At 49.6% G+C, this 21,387-nt stretch overlaps 1 protein-coding gene across 8 annotated transcripts in view; it reads left to right on the top strand.

Moving 5' to 3' along the window:
* Nucleotides 1-20,621, top strand: part of SP2 (Sp2 transcription factor) — a 26,040-nt gene extending 5,419 nt beyond the window's left edge. Inside the window, exons 1-9 of one of the 8 annotated variants that reach the window (XM_034755856.1) lie at nt 3,150-3,401; nt 3,745-3,826; nt 3,972-4,134; nt 8,965-9,041; nt 9,589-10,542; nt 11,191-11,491; nt 18,374-18,548; nt 18,673-18,866; nt 19,338-20,621. In XM_034755856.1, coding sequence (XP_034611747.1) covers nt 8,979-9,041; nt 9,589-10,542; nt 11,191-11,491; nt 18,374-18,548; nt 18,673-18,866; nt 19,338-19,438 — 1,788 coding nt within the window. In that variant the 5' untranslated portion in view covers nt 3,150-3,401; nt 3,745-3,826; nt 3,972-4,134; nt 8,965-8,978 and the 3' untranslated portion in view covers nt 19,439-20,621. The other 7 variants (XM_034755859.1, XM_034755857.1, XM_034755860.1 and 4 more) reach the window with 7 other exon arrangements.
* The last annotated feature ends 766 nt before the right edge of the window (nt 20,622-21,387 follow it).

Below are 21,387 nucleotides of genomic sequence, written 5' to 3'. Positions count from 1 at the left end.
GGGGGGCGCCAGGGATGGGCAGGGGGAGGGAGGTTTGCAGGGTCCCCGGTGCATTGGGGGGCTCCAGGGATGGGCGGGGGGGAGGGAGGTTTGCATGGTCCCCCAGTGCATTGGGGGGCACCAGGGATGGGCAGGGGGGAGGCAGGTTTGCAGGGTCCCCCGGTGCATTGGGGGGCGCTAGGGATGGGCGGGGGGGAGGGAGGTTTGCATGGTCCCCCGGTGCATTGGGGGGCGCTAGGGGGGGGGGGGGGGGGGGGGGGGTTGTATGGTCCCCCGGTGCATTGGGCTGGACATTGGAGGGGCACTAGGGGTGGGCAGGGAGACTTGTGTGGTGGCTAGGGTGAGGGACACTGGGGTTGAGGGGTGTGGAGGTTTGCATGGACCCAAGTGCATTGAGGTGGGTGTGGAGGACACTTTGTGCAGCACCTTGGGGAAGGGGATATGTAGGCTGCCCGGAGATGGGAATGGTGCATGGAGGGGATTAACTGGGTATCTGCTTCCCTACAGTACATAGGGTGACACTGACGGGGTTAGCAGGGGTGTGTGGGGATACAGGGATCCTTGGTCCCTGGGTCTTGGAGCTGGAGAACCTCACCTGCATGGGATGCTTTGGGAGCCACAGGGTGCAGCAGGACTGATGCTGATGGAAGTCTCTGCAGGGCCTGATCACCCTCTCATTCCCTGATGCTGCTGGAGTCCCAAGGGCTCCATGTAATGTGTTGTTTACTATCAAGCAGTTAAAATATCCACACCCTCCATATGTCTCCTACTGTCTGTTATAGGGAGGCTGTGAAGTACGGGTTTAGAGACCAGAGTCTGGGACCAAGTGACTCAAAACAATATCTTGGGGATTAGGACTATGTTAAGTCTAAATTATAAGAGTGTGAGCGCCCTGGGAGCCAGTCATCTGTATACCATGACATATATATTGTCAAAGCACCAGTAGCCACCTGTAGTACTTTGTCCATGTTAGCACTTCCACTGTTACAATACTATGAAGCTGAAATGGTGGGGGATTTCCCTAAAAAGTCTATTGAGGACAAAGCCATACAGCAGACTCTGGTATAGCAAAGTAAAATGTAAGTCTTGTGTTGTCTCAGTGCAGCCTGATGTGCTGGTTGCAAATTTGGTTATTGTGAAAACTTCCTTCTTTGAGGGAAAAGACAGCGTTAAAGAATCAGAATTGCTGATGAAGAATTGATTGATTGAAGAAACTCCAGAACTAACATATTGAAGTTTTGGTGCTAGAGGATCACTCAGGTTAAACATCATATCTTAAAAACAGTTTGCCTTAGTGATAAACACTTAAGAATATTAAAGGGATGCTGTTAAGTTGAAATTGACACATTTAAAAACAAATTTTTTGGGGGGCTAGAGATCACCCTTTGAATTACTGAAAATAAATTTTATATAAATAAAATTTTCAGTTCCCTTGTGGATGTTTATAAGGGTCTTATTACTTATTCTTTAGTGCCAATTATACTAATTTATATCTAGCAATAAGAAATAAGGCACACATTTTACGGGGAGGATAATTAACCACTTGAGCAACTTATCTATGGATGCAGTTGAGTTTCTATCACTTCAGATTTTTAATAAATCAGGATTGGATTCTCTCTTTCTCAGACGTATACTCTAGTTCAACAAGAAGTTATGGCTTGGTGCGGAAACCATTTGGTGAAATTCTCTGCTCTGTGTTGTGCAGGGGGTCAGCCTAAATGATCGTAGCGGTCTCTTCTGGCCTGAAATTCATAACATTTGTTTCTCCTTTGCCAGCTGCTTCTACATCAGTGGTTCTCAACCTTTCCAGACTATTGTACCCCTTTCTAGAGTCTGATTTGTCTTGAGTACCCCCCAAGTTTCATCTCACTTAAAAACGACTTGTTTACAAAATCAGACATAAAAATTCAAAAATGTCACAGCACCCTAGTACTGAAAAATTGCTGACTTTCTCATTTTTGCCATATAATTATAAAATAAATTAATTTAAATATAAAATGGTACTTACATTTCAGGGTATAGTATATAGAGCAGTATAAACAAGTCATTGTATGACATTTTAGTTTGTACTAAGGGGGAGGGATAGCTCAGTGGTTTGAGCATTGGCCCGCTAAACCCAGGGTTATGAGTTCAGTCCTTGAGGGGGCCATTTTGGGATCTGGGGCAAAAAAATTGGTCCTGCTAGTAAAGGCAGGGGACTGGACTTGATGACCTTTCAAGGTCCCTTCCAGTTCTATGAGATAGGTATATCTCCATATATATGTACTGACTTCGCTAGTACTTTCATGTAGCCTGTTGTAAAACTAGGCAAATATCTAGATGAGTTGATGAACCCCCTGGAAGATCTCTGGATACCTCCAGGAGTATGTGTACCCCTGATTGAGAACCACTGCTCTACAGGGTAACAGTGAAACCATCTAAACACACAGTGCTTGCCAATCCACAGAGTAAACACACTGAAAAAATACATTTTCTGTAACTTCTTTTAGGCTGTGCCTACACTTAAAATGCTACAACAGCACAACTGCAGTGGTGCCGCTGTAGCACTTCAGTGGAAACGCTCACCACGGCAACAGGAGGGGTTCTCGTGTTGCTGTAGGTAATTCACCTGCCCAAAAGGCAGTAGCTAAATTGACAGAAGAATTCTTCCGTTGAACTAGCGCTGTCTACGCTGGGGGTTAAGTCGGCTTATTACGCCTCTCAGGGGTGTATGGGTATCATCACAAGCTAATAAGAATGCCCATACTGGGTCAGACCAAAGGTCCGTCTAATCATCTCAAACAATTTTACTAAGATCCATTTTTTCTCCATTAGCCTTACATTTTGGACCTAATCTATCTGGCAGTCCTATTAAATGTAGAACCAGAGCTCTGCTCACCTACCCAATGTGCAGCTCCAAGCATCTTGTTGACACTAAACAAATAATAAATAACCATTGTGAAGAACTGAGAAATAAAAACAAAATTTCTCCCTTGTCTGACTTATGGTTTTAGTAATTATTTTTAAGTTTCCTGACTCTGCTGTCTGACTGCAGTAAACATATACAAGTCTACCCCGATATAACGCTGTCCTTGGGAGCAAAAAATCTTACCGCGTTATAGGTGAAACTGCGTTATATCGAACTTGCTTTGATCCGCCGGAGTGCGCAGCCCCGCCCCCCCCCGGAGCACTGCTTTACCACGTTATATCAGAATTCGTGTTCTATCGGGTTGCGTTATATCGGGGTAGAGGTGTATTTCTAATCCTCTGCAAAAGAGGAAGCTTCTGTCCCCATCATTCAGTCGGTTTAACGTCTTATTCTCTTTTAGACCTGTCCCCACTAAGAACAGGGCCATGTTACCTAAAGCTGTGATTTGGTGAGGTCAGCTGTAGCCACATGTACGAAGGCTGCTTTTGGCTAGGTGGATGTTCCTTTGTATTTTTTTATTTCCAGTGTAGTTTCTTTCATACGTGAGCTCCAGGCATGCAGTGTGATCCATATGGGTGGGAAGGATGGTTCAGTGGTTAGGGGGCAAGCCTAGAAATTGAGAAATTAAGTCCCTGCTCCACTATAGACTTGCAACCTCGGGCAAGTCACTTGGCCTTGCCGTGCCTCAGTTTCCCGTATGTAAAATGGGACAATACGTTCCTACCTCACGGGGGTGTTGTGAGACTAAATACATTAAAGATTGTGAGGCACTTGGATCCTACAGTAATGTAGATATGAAGACGGCGCAGGTGTAAAAGGGCTATCTATCTGTGTAGGAGACTGCCTGCGTAGACCAGATTGCAGGACTTGGAGACACGTTCTGCCGCTTGTGGTACCGAGTATCGATAGGTGTCTTATGTAAGTATTTGCATAGGCCCTTTATACTGAGAAGGAAGTTGTAGATACAAAGGAAAATTTCCTGATGGCAGAACCTCAATGAAAGGGGCTAATTATCAGGGGAAAAAAAAAACCCAAACCACTCTTCCCTTTATCTCTTTTGTAGAATGTTGAAGATAATGGCAGAGTTTCAAAAAATTAAGTCTTGTGACAAGTGAAGGAGTTGCCTCTCAGAAAACCTACCAATCGTGCTGGTGTGAATGTTCCAGCTGGCTTCTAACAGGCGTTACTACTGGCTGGAAATGGGTTCTCATTGGCTGGCGCGATTGGTAAGTTTTCTCGTTCTTGTTCTACAGCTTGATTGCTCAGATTGCAGTCCTGTGGAGTTTTTAAATGCATCCTAAACTAATGAAGAGAGCTGTTTAGCCTGCATGCTTAAAGACTCGGTCCCTAGACAGTTAGCTAGCACGCACATATCCCTGTTTGTGTATCCTAGGGCAGGAACAAGTCCTAATTGTATTTGCTCAAATAACTTGATAAAAGAAACAACTCTTCAGCCAGCAGTCTTCAAGGTATCTTTGTTTCATCATCCTCTCAGAAGGCAAGGGAGTAGGAGAACATCAGATGGTGTGAGATTCATGGTTCAGACCGGACTTACCTGGTGATATATTTTTTTGCACACAACTGTGCCGGTGGGAAGCAGAGAGCCAAAGTACAGTGGGAATGGGGTAGACAGAGCGCTCTTTGACAGGTTGAAGGGGTGTTCTGTTCCGTTTGGCACACTGGACTGTAGTTGTGAGTTTACAGAAGGGCAAAGTGACTCTGAATTGTTCAGTGACTTTTTGGTGAATAAGTGAGTAGCTCACAGCAAACTGCTGTTAGATGATGACAAATGGTGATCATTTGCCAAGGAGGAACTTCTCCTGCCTCTCGTAAAGGTCTGTAGCCCCAAAGACGACAGGCTTGGAAACATTTACTCTGGTAAATTCTGGTTCTGTCCCCAAATCTGAATTGGACGGAGAGATGGGCTCCTGGAAGTTTTGTTTAAGTAGCCCATTGGTCTCACCATGCTGTAAATGGATTTGCACTCTGCTGCCTTTTCAAAATGTCAAACTGTCACCAGGGGACGTTGGGAGGAAATGTTTGGGTGACAGATTAACACTGGGTTCAAACAGCAAACACTGAGAGATGACTTCTCTCTCCACATTTATCCTCCTAACTGATTTATAAAGGTTAATGAGCCCCCCCACCCCCACACACTCCCTTAATGTGTTTCATTTTTTTGGCCTGGCTTAATGTCATTCATGTGCCATCCAAGAAGTTAATCCATAGCAGTTCCTGCTTTTGCTGAAAGGGAGGGGTGCAGTCATTTAGGAGTTCAAGCCCCTGGTTTTCTGGGAAGAATGTGTCCTTTTATCAAAGGCCAACTAGCTAGGCACAAACATCTGATGCTTCGGTGGCTGAGAGGTTACCACAGAGAGTGGCTTGAAGGAATGGATGCCCTTCTATCAGAACTGGTGCAAATAATTTCCGTCTGATGATGTCCCAGGCTCTGGGAATCTCTAAACTGACTCTCTCTGAGGATTTATGCACTTGGCCATAGCAGGATGTGAAAGAGCCTTTGTGTAGCTTTGGGAGAAGCCTGGAGTCTCTCCTTACTCAGTGTTGAACTGTCTGCTTTTGGGAAGTGGACTCCTTGGTGACTTGGCTTGGAGCCCGCCAGCTCAGTTTCCGTGCTACTCTCTGTTTGGGGAAAGGTTCGGCATTGCTCACAGAGAAGTTTTCTGTCTCTGCTGACCAACACTAGTCAGTAACATGCAGGGCAGTCAAAACAGCAAACAGGAGAATGAGAGCAGAGGACACTGACGTTACTAAGTGTTCTGGGTTTAATTGCATCTGAAATATATAAATAGCCTTTCTCCTAGCCCTGAGCTGTATTAAGATCAGATGACTGGCTCCTGTGGTGAGTAAAGTGTAGACACACACTGATTCCTAGAGTTGCTCCTTAAACTGGTATAACATACTGTGCCGCTTGATTTGATTAATTCAGTAGGTCTCTCCATTGACCTACCTGTAAGAAGTATTGATGTAATTCTGTTATATTTATTATTTATATCGTGGTTGCCTGTAGGAGCCGCAGTCACTGACCATGGCCCTATGGTGCTAGGTACTGTACAGACACAGAACAAACAGAGGCTCCTGTCCCAAACAGCTTGTGATCTAAAGATAAGACATGAGACAACAGGTGGATACCGACAGATGGAGGAGCATAAGGAAACAATAAGACAGTACTGGTCAGCACACCAGCTGCCTAACCGTTGTCAAGTTTTTTAGAGGCATCATGGCCCAGGAGAGTTTGAAGGAGGTCACGGGGGTGGCTTCGCAGATGGTTACAGAGATCCTCCGTCCATATGTGAGAGGCAGTGTGGAAGAAAGTACTATCGAGCACTATTCAAGAACTATCCACCTTGTCTGAATCACCGGAGATGTAGTCAAATCTTCTTGTACCTGGTGGGAAATAACCCCAGGGTTCACACTCCTGGCATGTCAAGACTGTGTTCCTTTCCTCCCCTCTTTTCATAGGCTGAGGCAGACTCAGCTGTGGCGTGCCATGTGTCTCCTGTTGTATAGAGACCATGCCTCCCATTCTGTTTCTCTCCCATTGTGGTGTCTTCCCTCACACCATTGCTTAGGGTGTTGGGTGGTGTGGATACTTCATCCTTGATTGGACGGTTGTGGCTCATGGGGAGCGCAGGGTGCGTGGGTACCGTACATCTCCCCAGGGTTGGTAGCTGAAGCTAGGAGCCGAACTGCCGTACAACCTGTCTCCCCATTCTGAGACCATCCCAAGCTTTGCTGTGAGGACCCATCTAATTGTAAACGGGCTGCTTTCGCTCATAGCAGCAAAGCGAAGCAAACTAAGAACTAAACACTTCCCCTCCCTATTAGCTAAGACTTGGCTTCTCCATGTCATGAGTGGCTCGTTCAGCGTTTGCCTTCTGCTTATGGGGCGGCCATGTCTTCACTAGGGGGAAAAAGGTGGGTTTGCATCATGTGCTAGTGTGGACTAGGCAATTGTTGTTTTTACAAGTGTTCACTAGTTGAGGTAAACCCTAGTCCCTCCCCATGTTCATCTTGACGCTTGTGAAACTACAGACTGCCTTGTCCGCACTGGGATCTTACCATGTGGTGCCAAACCAACCTCTTTTTCCTAGTGCGGATGCAGCATTTGGTTGGGGCTAGTGTATTGACAGTGTTTCTGACAGTGGGTGCCAGACCTTAACGCCTAGGATCACCCCTCCCTTTATCTCTGAGATGGGAGAGTGGCTGTGAACATCCATGTTCCTCAAATGTCCATAACTCCCCATTTCAGATCTGTGCCCTGCCAGTGATTGTAACGCAGAGAGTTCGGGGTTAGAAAAGCTCCCACTGGCATGTCTTCTAGGTAAATATTATCAAGCTATCGAGCCATACCAAGAATGTTAGGTGGGATGACCGGGGAATTTGCCAAAGGAAATATGGACGAAATGTCTTTCTACTCCAGGACAAAAGACATTGCAAGTGCTAAGGATTTAGGAGGGTCTTTCCCTGGCTTCGCTGTATTTAAGCCTGTAAAAAAGCAATCCTTTCTGCTGTGCTCATCGCAACCTTCCTCATTCCCTGCTGTCTCGCTGGAGTCTGCAGAGGGAGTGGTAGGGCTGAGAAGTTGAGAACTTGCCCACTCCTATCAGAAGGATGTTCAGTGGAGAAGCACAAGTATTTCCATTAAGTGCTAACGGTATTAACCTTTTCACTGCTGGCGGTCATACTGGAAACCTTCAGCGAGTGCTGTGCCTGTGTAACAGGAATATAGTATCTCATCAGAGTACTCCAATAATTGCTACTGCAGTGTCTGCTTCCATCCGCTAAGTGTGTCAGGCAAGCTCTTTTCTTACCGGGTCTCCACCTAGTGTAGCCTCATCCTTGACCTGAACGCTTCTCTGTTCCCATTCAGTTGCCTGTTTCAAACTCCGTGTACTCCACTGTCTAGCTTTGGCTCTGATGAAATCATCCACCGTGCTTTCTTGTCCTTTCGTTTTGAGTACTGCAGCTATATGTCCTCCGTGTCCATCTGCATGTTCGCATTTGCCTTTCACCCTCCTGCAGTTGCACTGCCAGCAGGGGACCTCCAGCAGAGAGTTATCTCATAATGGCATAATGACTTGTCAACATTCTGCACCAATAACACACCAAAGGAATCAGCACTGACTGTCTTTCCAACCCAAAACAGCATTAAAACTTTACCCTGATAGAAAACTTCAGGTATGTCTACACTGCAAAAGAAACCTCCACGGCAGTGAGTCTCAGAGCCGGGGTCACGCTGCGGCACTGAAGATAGCTGTGTAGACTGTTTGGCCCCCGAAGCCCAGGGAGTGGGGTGGGCTTCAGAGCCTGAGCTCCAGCCCAAGCCAGAATGTCTACATGGCTGGTTTTAGTGCCAGAGCGCAAGCCTGAGTCTATAGACCCAGGCTCGGAGATGACCTGCCACAGGGTTTTTTTGGCAGTGTAGACATTCCCTTGGAACAAACAGAAGGCAACATGGACTTGCAGACAGAGTACTGGACTGGGAGTCAGACCAGAGGATTTCCTCTTCTTTCTGCTGCGTGGCCTTGGGCAAGTCTCTGGACCTCTGTTTCCCCTCCCACCCTTTCTCTGTCTGGTCTGTGTAGCTTGAAGGCTCTTCAGGGCAGGGACTGTCTGTCTCTTCCTCTGTGTTTGTACAGCGCCCAGCACAGCAGGGCCTCTAGGCGCTGCTAAGACACAAATAAATAATCGAGGGATCCAGCCATTTCCCTCTGTCTTCTGATCCTTTGCTTCTGTTTGCTGCCCATGGTGACATAATGGTCCCTTCTACAGTTAGCAACAATCTGTGCAAAGGATGAAATAACAAATTGCGAAATGATAAAATCCCACTTCACATGAAGGCGCACGCGGCCAGTAACTGAGCCATTTGTTAGGTCAGCGCTGATGATTTCGGAGGGCGAGATTAGTTCAGAGGACTGAAGTGCCGTGTGACTCCTTTAGGTGTGGGGGCTGGGGGTGATGCAGAAGGGAGAGAATTATGCTCCTTGTTGTCACCATTCGCCTTACTCCTCCATCTGTGTGTTTCCTTCCTGTAGATCAAGAGGACAGCATGGCCGCCACTGCAGCAGTCAGTCCCAGTGAATACCTGCAGCCTGCTGCCTCCACAGCTCAGGTGAGAGGGAGATTGCCACGGTAAAGAGCCAGGCATTGAGAGCTCCGGGACACACACCGCTCACAGCTGTGTAATGTGCTTGGGAAACCGTTTTGCTAGTGGCTGCTTGACTGAGCCCTTGGGGGGTCAGCATCTCCTGCAGAGGTTCCTCCCCGTCTCTGTAGAGGTTGGTGCTGTTGATTCGGAAGGAAGGGTGGCCTTGTAAAACACACGACCGGAAGCCAGGTCTCCTGGTTTCTCTTCCTAGTTATGCCACCAAAGTCACTTTGTGGCCTTGGAGAAGTCCCTTCCCTTCCGTATGTCTCATTTTCCCCATTTGCTTAATGGGTCTAGTAACAAGATCTTGTCTCCAAAGGGGGATGTGGGGGTACATGTACGTAAAGTGCTTTGAGATCAAAGGCACTGGTGATGGGTAAGGAAGATTCTGACAGCTGCACAGAAACCGTAGAAGCTTGCTTTGTGTTTACATCACCTCTGAAACTGATCTCCTGCGTCAGCTGAACCAACTCAACTCGAACCCGTCTCTCATTCCTGTCTCCTCCTCTAGGACTCTCAGCCCTCTCCACTAGCCCTGCTTGCAGCAACATGTAGTAAAATCGGTCCTCCCGCCGTGGAAGCCGCCGTCACTCCTCCGGCCCCACCTCAGCCCACACCTCGAAAACTTGTCCCCATCAAACCCGCACCAGTTCCTCTGGGTTCCAGTAAAAACAGCTTTGGGATCTTGTCGTCGAAAGGGAACCTCTTCCAGATCCAGGGGTCTCAGCTTGGGACATCCTATCCTGGGGGGCAGCTGGTTTTTGCCATTCAGAATCCAACCATGATCAACAAAGGGGCCCGCTCGTCGACGAACATCCAGTACCAGACTGTCCCACAGATTCAAGCAGCAGGGGGGCAGACCATACAAGTTCAGCAGAACCTCGCCAATCAGATTCAGATTATTCCCGGCACTAACCAAGCGATCATTACCCCCTCCTCTTCCACGCACAAGCCAGTGCCAATCAAGCCGGCTCCCGCGCACAAGGCAGGGGCATCGTCTGTGCAGAGTGCAAGCAACGTCGTCAAGCTGACGGGCGGCAGCAACGTAACGCTCACCCTGCCGGTTAATAACCTGGTGAACGCCGCTGAGCCCGGCGCTCAGGCTCAGATCATAACCGAGAGCCCGTCAAAGCCCTGTAAAAAGACTAGAAAGAAGGCCATGTCACCAGCCCAGACGACAGCCATGGCGGTGGCCGAGCAAGTAGAAACGGTGTTGATAGAGACTACGGCAGATAACATCATCCAGGCCGGAAATAACCTGCTGATAGTGCAGAGTCCTGGCTCAGGCCAGCCAGCGGTGGTGCAGCAGGTCCAGGTGGTCCAACCCAAGCAAGAGCAGCAGGTGGTACAGATTCCCCAGCAGGCCCTGAGAGTGGTCCAGGCGGCCTCAGCCACTCTCCCTACCGTCCCCCAGAAGTCCTCTCAGAACTTTCAGATCCAGGCAGCTGAACCAACTCCTACGCAGGTACGAGGTCCTTAACCCTTTCTGGTGGGTACATCTGTGTCTGGGAGCTCCACCGAGGATCACTGACTCAGCGGGTGGTGTATAAGGAAAGGCAGAGTGGCCTGGGGATTCTGCATGAGACAGGAATCTCTTTGCAGGCAGGGTCTGCGTTTAGAAATGCCTGGGCAACTTCTCCTTTCCAGCTGTGTATTGCAAGCCCAGATTTCCATGTTATGCAAGCATGGTGGTTTGCTGTGTCGCGAGGGAGGTGGAAGGCTTATTTAAGGCTGTTGTACAGAGAGGGGTTGATGTCACTAGTGTGTGGCAAGCAGCCACCTTCCTGTCTGTTAGAAGCCTTTCTTGTGATGGATCCTTGCAGGACTTGCCTTATTTTTACATAGCCTGCTCCTGATTCTTGACTGATCATGACTAGGTGGAGAGATTCAGGGCAGCCCCGGTGCTGGGAAGGCACAGGAAACTCCTCTAGCAGGCTGGTCATAGCGTATGTTAATTACATTTAATTCCGCGTGAATTGCGGACTTACTACGGCCTTGGGTGTCCTGGGCCTGAAGCCCATCATTCCGATCCTGTGGGTCACACAGGGCCGTATTTGTCCCCTTGCTAAGCGACGGCTGGTCTGATTCCTTTCCTGTTTCCTTCTTCCTTCAGGTCTACTTCAAAACACCTTCAGGGGAGCTGCAGACCGTGCTGCTTCAGGAAGCCCCAGCTGTGACGGTGGCCCCGTCTCCCACCTCGTGCAGCAGCCCCGTGTCCCGCAGCTCCCAAGCAGGAGGGAGCTGCAAAAAGCCAGCCGCACGCAAAGAGCGCACCCTGCCAAAGATCGCCCCTGCCGGAGGCATCATCAGCTTGAACGCGGCTCAGCTGGCAGCCGCGGCCCAGGCGATGCAGACCATCAACATTAACGGTGTCCAGGTCCAAGGAGTACCTGTCACCATCACCAACACCGGAGGTGGGATATGCATTGTTACACACTGGTGCTGGGGATGGGACACGTGCTGACTGGGGAGATGGGCGGGGTAGGGGGAGAAGGAACTATCTGAACTCCCAAAGCCTTAATGTTCTGGAGGCCAGGAACTTCCTAGTTGGCAGCGTAGATTTCAGTTGGATCCCCCCTCTTAAGCCAAGCCCTGGTGCCTGAGACAGAGTATTGCAAGGTGTTAACTGCCCTACAATTCTATAGCCCCTTTCATCCCAAAAGATCCCACATAGCATCTCTGCAGCCCTAGGGAGGCCTCTCCAGGCACTTCCTGGGAAAGCATTGCCTGTTAGATCAGCTGTGCTGAGCTCCAGCTGGGGATGCATCACTTGGAAGTAACAGAGGAGGAGAAGGACCTTGGAGTATTGTCAAGTATCAGGGGGTAGCCGTGTTAGTCTGTATCTACAAAAACAACAAAGAGTCTGGTGGCACCTTAAAGACTAACAGATTTATTTGGGCATAAGCTTTCGTGAGTAAAAACCTCACTTCTTCGGATGCATAGAGTGAAAGCTACAGATGCAGGCATTATATACAGACACATGGAGAGCAGGGAGTTACTTCACAAGTGGCGAACCAGTGTTGACAAGGCCAATTCAATCAGGGTGGATGTAGTCCACTCCCAATAATAGATGAGGAGGTGTCAATTCCAGGAGAGGAAAAGCTGCTTCTGTAGTGAGCCAGCCACTCCCAATCCCTATTCAAGCCCAGATTAATGGTGTTGAATTTGCAAATGAATTTTAGTTCTGCTGTTTCTCTTTGAAGTCTGTTTCTGAAGTTTTTTTGTTCAATGACAGTGACTTTTAAATCTGTAATAGAATGACCAGGGAGATTGAAGTGTTCACTTACTGGCTTGTGTATGTTACCATTCCTGATGTCCGATTTGTGTCCATTTATTCTTTTGCGGAGGGACTGTCCGGTTTGGCCAATGTACATGGCAGAGGGGCATTGCTGGCACATGATGGCATATATGACATTAGGAATACCAAAAGAAACTACACCATCTGCTCAGGAAACTCCCAGCTACAGTACAGGAACAAATCTACATGGACACACCCCCAGAACCCCGACCAGGGGTATTCTATCTGCTACCCAAGATCCATAAACCCGGAAACCCTGGACGCCCCATCATCTCAGGCATTGGTACTCTGACAGCAGGATTATCTGGCTATTTGGACACTCTCCTCAGACCCTATGCTACCAACACTCCCAGCTATCTTCGAGACACCACCGACTTCCTGAGGAAACTACAGTGCATTGACGTTCTTCCTGGAAACACCATCCTGGCCACCATGGATGTAGAAGCACTTTATACCAATATTCCACATGAGGATGGACTACAAGCTGTCAGGAACAGTATCCCTGATGAGGCCACAGCAAGCCTGGTGGCTGAGCTTTGTGACTTTGTCCTCACCCACAACCACTTCAGATTTGGGGACAACTTATACCTTCAAGTCAGTGGCACTGCTATGGGTACCCGCATGGCCCCACAATATGCCAACATTTTTATGGCTGACTTAGAACAACGCTTCCTCAGCTCTCGTCCCCTAGTGCCCCTCCTCTACTTGCGCTACATTGATGACATCTTCATCATATGGACCCACGGAAAGGAGGCCCTTGAAGAATTCCACCTGGACTTCAACAATTTCCACCCCACCATCAACCTCAGCCTGGACCAGTCCACACAAGAGATCCACTTCCTGGACACTACAGTACAAATAAGTGATGGTCACATAAACACCACCCTATACCGGAAACCTACTGACCGCTATACGTACCTACATGCCTCCAGCTTCCATCCAAGACACATCATACGATCCATTGTCTACAGCCAAGCCCTAAGATACAACCGTATTTGCTCCAACCCCTCAGACAGAGACAAACACCTACAAGATCTTTATCAAGCATTCGTAAAACTACAATACCCACCTGGGGAAGTGAGGAAACAGATTGACAGAGCAAGACGGGTACCCAGAAATCACCTACTACAGGACAGGCCCAACAAGGACAATAACAGAACACCACTGGCCATCACATACAGCCCCCAGCTAAAACCTCTCCAGCGCATTATCCACGACCTACAACCTATCCTGGAAAATGATCCCTCACTCTCACAGACCTTGGGAGGCAGGCCAGTCCTTGCTTACAGACAACCCCCCCAACCTGAAGCAAATACTTACCAGCAACTACACACCACACCACAGAAACACCAACCCAGGAACCTATCCCTGTAGCAAACCTCGTTGCCTACTCTGTCCCCATATCTACTCTGGCAACAGCATCAGAGGACCCAACCACATCAGCCACACCATCAGGGGCTCATTCACCTGCACATCCACTAATGTCATATATGCCATCATGTGCCAGCAATGCCCCTCTGCCATGTACATTGGCCAAACCGGACAGTCCCTCCGCAAAAGAATAAATGGACACAAATCGGACATCAGGAATGGTAACATACACAAGCCAGTAAGTGAACACTTCAATCTCCCTGGTCATTCTATCACAGATTTAAAAGTCACTGTCATTGAACAAAAAAACTTCAGAAACAGACTTCAAAGAGAAACAGCAGAACTAAAATTCATTTGCAAATTCAACACCATTAATCTGGGCTTGAATAGGGATTGGGAGTGGCTGGCTCACTACAGAAGCAGCTTTTCCTCTCCTGGAATTGACACCTCCTCATCTATTATTGGGAGTGGACTACATCCACCCTGATTGAATTGGCCTTGTCAACACTGGTTCGCCACTTGTGAAGTAACTCCCTGCTCTCCATGTGTCTGTATATAATGCCTGCATCTGTAGCTTTCACTCTATGCATCCGAAGAAGTGAGGTTTTTACTCACGAAAGCTTATGCCCAAATAAATCTGTTAGTCTTTAAGGTGCCACCAGACTCTTTGTTGTTCTTGGAGTATTGGTTGATCACAGGATGACTATGAGCTGCCGATGTGATTTGGCTGTTTAAAAAAGCTAATGCGGTCTTGAGATGCATCAGGCTAGGTATTTCCAGTAGAGATAAGGAGGTGTTAGTACCGTTATCCAAGGCACTGGTGAGACCTCATCTGGAATACTGTGTGCAGTTCTGGTCTCCCATGTTTAAGAAGGGTGAATTCAAACTGGAACAGGGACAGAGAAGGGCCACTAGGATGATCCGAGGAATGGAAAACCTGTCTTATGAAAGGAGACTCAAAGAGCTTGGCTTGTTTAGCCTAACCAAAAGAAGGCTGAGGGGCGATATGATTGCTCTTTATAAATATATCAGAGGGATAAATACCAAGGAGGGAGAGAAATTATTTAAGCTCAGTACCAAAGTGGACACAAGAACAAATGGATATAAACTGGACATTAGGAAGTTTAGACTTGAAATTAGACGAAGGTTTCTAACCACCAGAGGAGTGAAGTTCTGGAACAGCCTTCCAAGGGGAGCAGTGGGGGCAAAACATATCTGGCTTCAAGACTAAGCTTAATAAGTTTATGGAGGGGATGGTATGATGGGATAGCCTAATTTTGGCAATTAATTGATCTTTGATTATTAGCGGTAAATATGCCCAGTGGTCTGTGATGGGATGTTAGATGGGTTGGGATCTGAGTTACTACAGAAAATTCTTTCCTGGGTGCTGGCTGGTGAGTCTTGCCCGCATGATCAGGGTTTAACTGATCGCCATACTTGGGGTCGGGAAGGAATTTTCCTCCAGGGCAGATTGGCAGAGGCCCTGGAGGTTTTTCGCCTTCCTCTGCAGCGTGGGGCATGGGTCACTTGCTGGAGGAGTCTCTGCACCTTGAGGTCTTTAAACCACAATTTGAAGACTTCAATAACTCAGACATAGGTCAGGGGTTTGTTACAGGAGTGGGTGGGTGGTGAGATTCTGTGGCCTGCGTTGTGCGGGAGGTCAGACTAGACGATCATAATGGTCCCTTCTGACCTTAAAGTCTATGATTCTAACGGGGTTCACAGCCTCTCTGAGCGACAACGTTAATTAATGAATGCAGGGATTGATAGTCACGCCTGTCTGAGGGCTAAGACTTGCTCTGTTTAGTCCTGAACCAGTCTCCCAGGTAGATGTAGGGACCAGTGAATTTTAAGGTCACCCACTTACCAGACCACCCCGAGACTAGAGGCAGATGGTTTGGAGAGCTGGAATTCCTGCTTTGTCCTGGTCTATCCCTATCAGGTGATACCATCCCTCCATCCAATTTCCTTCTTGATTCTTTTGCCTTTCAACTCCCTATTATTTAAGCAGCAGCTATTTAAAACAAAACCATTAGTGCTAGAACCCAGTGACTGATGCCACCCAAAAGTTTGGAATCCCAGCTTCCAAGTAGCATAAAGCTTTTATCTCTTATCTCTGGCACAGGGGTTCTGAAACTTCCTTGCATTGCAGCCCCTTCTGACAACAAAATTACTACATGACCCCAGGCGAAGTAGGGGGCTGGAGACCGAGACCCGCCATCCTGGGTGGGGTTGGAACTCAGCCTTAAGCTTAAGTCCTGGGCCCCAGCAAGTCTAATGATGACCCTGGCGACCCCATTGAAATGGGGTTGCGACCCACTTTGGGGTCCTGACCCACAGTTTGAGAACCGCTGCTCTAGCAGGTGGTGAGTTATTCCCTGCCACAGTCACATGGGGAAGGCTATTGTGAAGGTGCTTCCAGTAGTCAAACCACTACAGATGCTTTCAGGATCTCTAATATTTTCCAAGGGCTGGTCCCGGACTAGTGATTAGAAAGAAATCCAATGAATTCTGAGTGGCCGTGCATCCCAAGCCATGGCTGGAAAATATCCATCTTCATAATGCCCTTGCTGTTCAGTTCTGGACACAGCCCTGTGTCCCCTTCTTAGGGCAAGTGGCTTTCTTACCATGCCAGAGAAAATATCAAAACCACAACTGCCATCCTGCATTCGTGCAGGCTGGAGGTAATGGGGAGTCTTAGGCCTGGTCTACACTGGTGGGGGGTTCGATCTAAGTTACGCAACTTCAGCTACGTGAATAACGTAGCTGAAGTCGACGTACTTAGATCAACTTACCGCAGTGAGTCGACTGCTGCCGCTCCGCCTCTCGCAGCGGTGGAGTACAGGAGTCGACGGGAGTGCTCGGGAATCGATTTACCGCGTCTAGACTAGATGCGATAAATCGATCCCTGCTGGATCGATCACTGCCCGCCGATCTGTTGGGTAGTGTAGACATACCCTTAGCCAAGTCCCCAGATCTCTTTGGCAACAGAGAGGTTGCAAATACCGCGCTGTGTTCCACTCCTCCTCTTCCAAGGTGGCATGGCAGACATAGACACTTCCTTTCATAGCTGACTACGGAGAATCATTGCCTACATCTGCCCCCACCCAACGTGGTAGATTGACCCATTGCTCTCAGTGGCAGGTTTTTGCATTCCAGAGCTCAGATGGGAGGCTTTTGCTGCAGGAAACATCAGGAGAGGAAGTTCTGTCTGGAGAAAGGCAATCTGCTTTCGGATCCAGAGAGACATGCCAGAGGGCTTCTTCCTCATCAGGAAGCGGCAAGATTCCCAGCTGGATTTTTTAAGTTGGAAGCTGTTCTTCCTCGCTTGGCTAAACCAAAGCAGTGTAAAATACGGAACAGTTGCTAAGTGAGTTGCCATGATTCGTGGCTTGCACGCAAATCCGTCCCGAAACCAGCAAATAAATGAATCGGCACTGGCAGATATTCACCCCTGTCAGCCTCATCCATCATGGTGTAGTGGTTTCACAGTAAATTCCCAGCTTCCAGCGTAGGGTAGATGGCTGAAGAGACCAGTCCTGATGATAATGGGACCTTGCACCTCAAGGGTTGCAAGTTCAGATCCAGCCCAGGCTCCGCTGGCCGTTCCATACGTGAGATGAGTTGATGGGTGTCTCAGCCCGTTTTCCACAGAGACGTCTCCACTCCCCAGTTGGCGCTTATTGGCCACTTGCTTGGCGGGCCCCCGGGGTGAAGCCAAGCACTGTGGCAGCTGAGCTGTCCTCTCCACTCCAGAGAGAGGATCCCCGCAGAGCAGCCTTGAGGCATGCTGAAGGGAAAGCGTGCCCTGTCGATGCTGCATCTCTCAGCAGCTACAGGGCTTTGGTCTGAAGAGGCACCGAGCTGACCTGTTTCAGCAGCACCGAAGGATGTTGGATTTCCATCATCCAGGGGCCCTGGGAGGATCAATTCCACTCACTGACATTGACATCGGTTTTCTTCTTTCCAGCCCCCGGCGTGGCCCAGGCTCCCGCGTCCCTGAAGCCAGAGCTTGGAGCTGGCCCCTCAGGGTGCCAGGTAAGTCCCGTTTTTTTGGTCAATATATTGCACGTTTTTTCAAAGTTTCTTTTTCGTTTCCTGTTCCGATCGTTCCCCACCCCAAAGGGTTAAACTGAAAACTTTGAAAAACCGCACAGTATATTCAGAAAAAAGGGACTTACCTCCCCCTTAAAGGGCCAGCACCATGGGGGGGGTCCAGGGCCTTTGGGACACTGCATGCTGGGGTCAAGTATCAGGGGGTAGCCGTGTTAGTCTGTATCTACAAAAACAACAAGGAGTCTGGTGGCACCTTAATCTGTTAGTCTTTAAGGTGCCACCAGACTCCTTGTTGTTTTTGCATGCTGGGGTGGCACAGAGGAGAAAAGGAAGTGCTGAGTAGGGACTGGTCACATTATTGGAGCTGGTTCCTTTCCCTTTGCCAGGCCTCCCTTTTAAGGATTTGATCTGCGTAGGCAGCTGGAGCATTGCCCGCGTGAGGAGTATGGAAAAAGAGGTGTGTACAGCACCATCAGCGAGACGGCTGCATCTCCCCTTGGAGTCGGGGGTCTCCAAGGGGGACACTGAGCAGCAGCGTTAATACCCTTCTCCCTCTGCTTCTCATCCGCAGGCCAGCAGCAGCTGACGGTCCAGAACGTGTCTGGCAACAACCTGACCATCAGCGGCCTGAGCCCAACCCAGATCCAGCTGCAGATGGAGCAGGCGCTGTCCGGGGAGATCCAGCCTGGGGAGAAGAGGCGGCGCATGGCGTGCACCTGCCCCAACTGCAAGGACGGGGAGAAAAGGTGAGCGGGCAGATGGGTGGGACAGGCGATTGGAAGGAGAGGGGGGAGAGAGTCCGTGCCAGCCATCTTCTTCCACCCCCACGTCAGCAAGAGTAACGGTCGCGATGGTTTCCCGTCCCTCCAGGTCAGGGGATCAGGGGAAGAAGAAGCACATCTGCCACATCCCTGAGTGCGGCAAGACTTTCCGCAAGACCTCGCTGCTGCGGGCCCACGTCCGCCTGCACACGGGCGAGCGCCCGTTTGTCTGCAACTGGGTCTTCTGCGGGAAGAGGTTCACGCGCAGCGACGAGCTGCAGCGGCACGCCCGGACGCACACAGGTCTGTTGCCCGCCGCCCCTGCTCCCCATCTCCCGTGTCCTGCCAGGATGTTTTGCATGTAGTCGGGAGGAGAGCCCTGCCGCGTCTCGGAGCTGGTCTTGTGGGACTGTCTCCCCCCTCCCCTGCTTCTGCTTCTGCTTCGCCAGTAACCCCAGAGCATGCTGCCGCCTTGCCCGCCGGGGCGATGGGGAGGGGGGCTCCAGAACATACGGGGTCTCTGCCGCCTTCGCGTCGCCCCAACCGCAGCTTGGCACGGATCTGTCATCTCCCTGCAGGGGGAGGGACGGGATGCTAGCTGTGCTCGCGGGGAGCTGGGCGGGAAGGGGACCGTGCATCGGTGCATTCCACCTTCCCGGCATGAGGCTGCAACACACGCCCTTCCGAGCTGGAGCGATCGAGTCTTGGGTGCTTGGCGGCAGCAGCGAGCGCCGGCCTCTGGCGCATTGAACGTTGCTCTTGTTTCCCTGGCAGGTGATAAGCGTTTTGAGTGTGCGCAGTGCCAAAAGCGCTTCATGAGAAGTGACCACCTGACGAAGCACTATAAAACCCACCTGGTCACCAAGAACTTGTAGGCTTAGCGGCAGCCAGACAGGGGCCGCCAGCTGGCCCTCTAAGCACTGGCTAAGACCCGCACTGTCATGGACAGTCCCTGGCAAGGGTATGGCGTAGGGGTTGGGCAGACGGCCAGCCCTGGGACTCCGCAGCCGTAGTCGCGCTCCTGGCTTTGATACCCTCCCAGAGGTGTCCGCGCGGGGAGAGGAGTCATTGCTGATCTTCCTTCCTTGGAAGCCATCCGCCTTCCAGCACAATCCTTGGGAATCCAGCTCCTTCCTCCGCAGAGCGCGTCAGAGCCGGACATTGATCGCACGGGCCGGGACGAAGGAGAAGCCCTTGTTTCCAAAGGAAAATGCTGACATGGGTGCGAGCGGCAGCCCCTCCTCGCTGCGCCGCAGGCTGGGGGGACTGAACAAGCAGGGCCGTGCCAACCTCGTGTAAACGGCACAAGGATGCCAGCGAAACTTTCTCACGGTGGGCCCCCTCCTCCCCGCGCTTGTGAAGCTTTGACACAGCAGGGGGCAGCACTCCACAGACAGCCCACCCGGTGCTCTGCGGCACATTCCTACTTTATATTTAAAATCTATAAATATCTATAAATATCTCTCTATATAAACTCCTTTGGAAGGTCCTTTTTTTCTATGGAAATTGTTGCCTTACGCTCCCAGCTCCCGAGTATGAACATTGTGTATCGTGAGTGCTTTTTTTTTTTTTTTTTATTTAATTGTGCCCGGTTAATAATCTCCCCTCCCAATCCTTTTCCCTCCAAAGTTCTTTTCCAATAATGAATTGAAGAGGGTTTTTTTCTCTCCACTGATTTACTTTTCCTTTTCATTTCCCAGTGACACGGCGTTTCCTTTTGAATCTTGGATCTTTAAATCTTCTTTTGCCCATAATGCCGACCCCCCCACACACACCTCCCCGCAGCCCATCACTGTGTATAGTGTATATTGTATCATAGACTATATTGCTTCCGTGTTTACTACATGTTTCAAAAACATATGGCTTGTTATTTTTGAGCTTTTAAATTAAAAAAAAAAATCCACTTTATTTTTTAGGTGTAACTGCTTGAGGTATGTTTTATGAATTAAGTGACAGATCTGTTATTCTTTATTAACGATGTAACTGGCTGGCTGGTGCAGAGTCAGCCAAGAGTTTTTTCTTGCTAAATAAATTTAGTCGCCAGAGGCAAACCCAGCATGGGAAGCAAAGGATCCTTTGTCTCATAAGCGTGACGCCCGGTAAGAGAGACCAGCTTTTGGGGAGAGGTGAGAAGGTTAGTTGGGGGGTGACCGGGTCAGTTATTTATACACAGCACCAAGAGACTCCCCGAGATTTCAACCCCATCATCTGGAGCCACCTACATTGTCTCTTCCCCAAGGAGCTGACAGTCTACCTAGACCAGGCAAAGGCTGGGAGGAGAAAGATCGGCACACAGAGGGGAAGTGACCTGCTCGGGATCAGTGGCAGAGCTGGGAATGGAACCGAGATGTCCTGAATCCCAGGCCAATGCCCCACCCACCAGACCACACTGTTATTTATATTAAGGCCCCATTGTGCTAGGAGCTGTACATTAGAATAAGAGACAGTCCTTGTTGCAAAGAGCTTTACAGTTGTTGCCCACTGGCTTTCATCTTTTGGAGCATCTCTTTAATCCTCCCAAGCTTCACTCAAAAAAAGGATGCAGTCGGGCTGGACCTCAGAACCATCTGTGGGTCTGCGAGTCCTTCTCTGGATGGGGCGACACACGCTTTACCCTCTAACCTGCCTGACCTTGGGAAACGAGGTGCTGGTCCCCCCCAGACGAGTGTCCATGTCGAGATGAACCACCATGGCCACAATCCCCCTCAGGGGCATTCTCAACCAAAAATCAGAGGGAGGGGGCTGGCCCCTTTAAACCCCCTTCTCCAGGGCTGGGGCACTGTTGGGGAAGCCCTCGTGTAGTCCCTGCTCTGGGTACCCGAAG

The sequence above is a fragment of the Trachemys scripta genome, chromosome 23 (assembly GCF_013100865.1).
Source record: "Trachemys scripta elegans isolate TJP31775 chromosome 23, CAS_Tse_1.0, whole genome shotgun sequence".
Taxonomy (NCBI): domain Eukaryota; kingdom Metazoa; phylum Chordata; order Testudines; family Emydidae; genus Trachemys; species Trachemys scripta.
The sequence above is the reverse complement of the archived record's forward strand: the minus strand, read 5'-3'. Positions and strand labels throughout refer to the sequence as shown.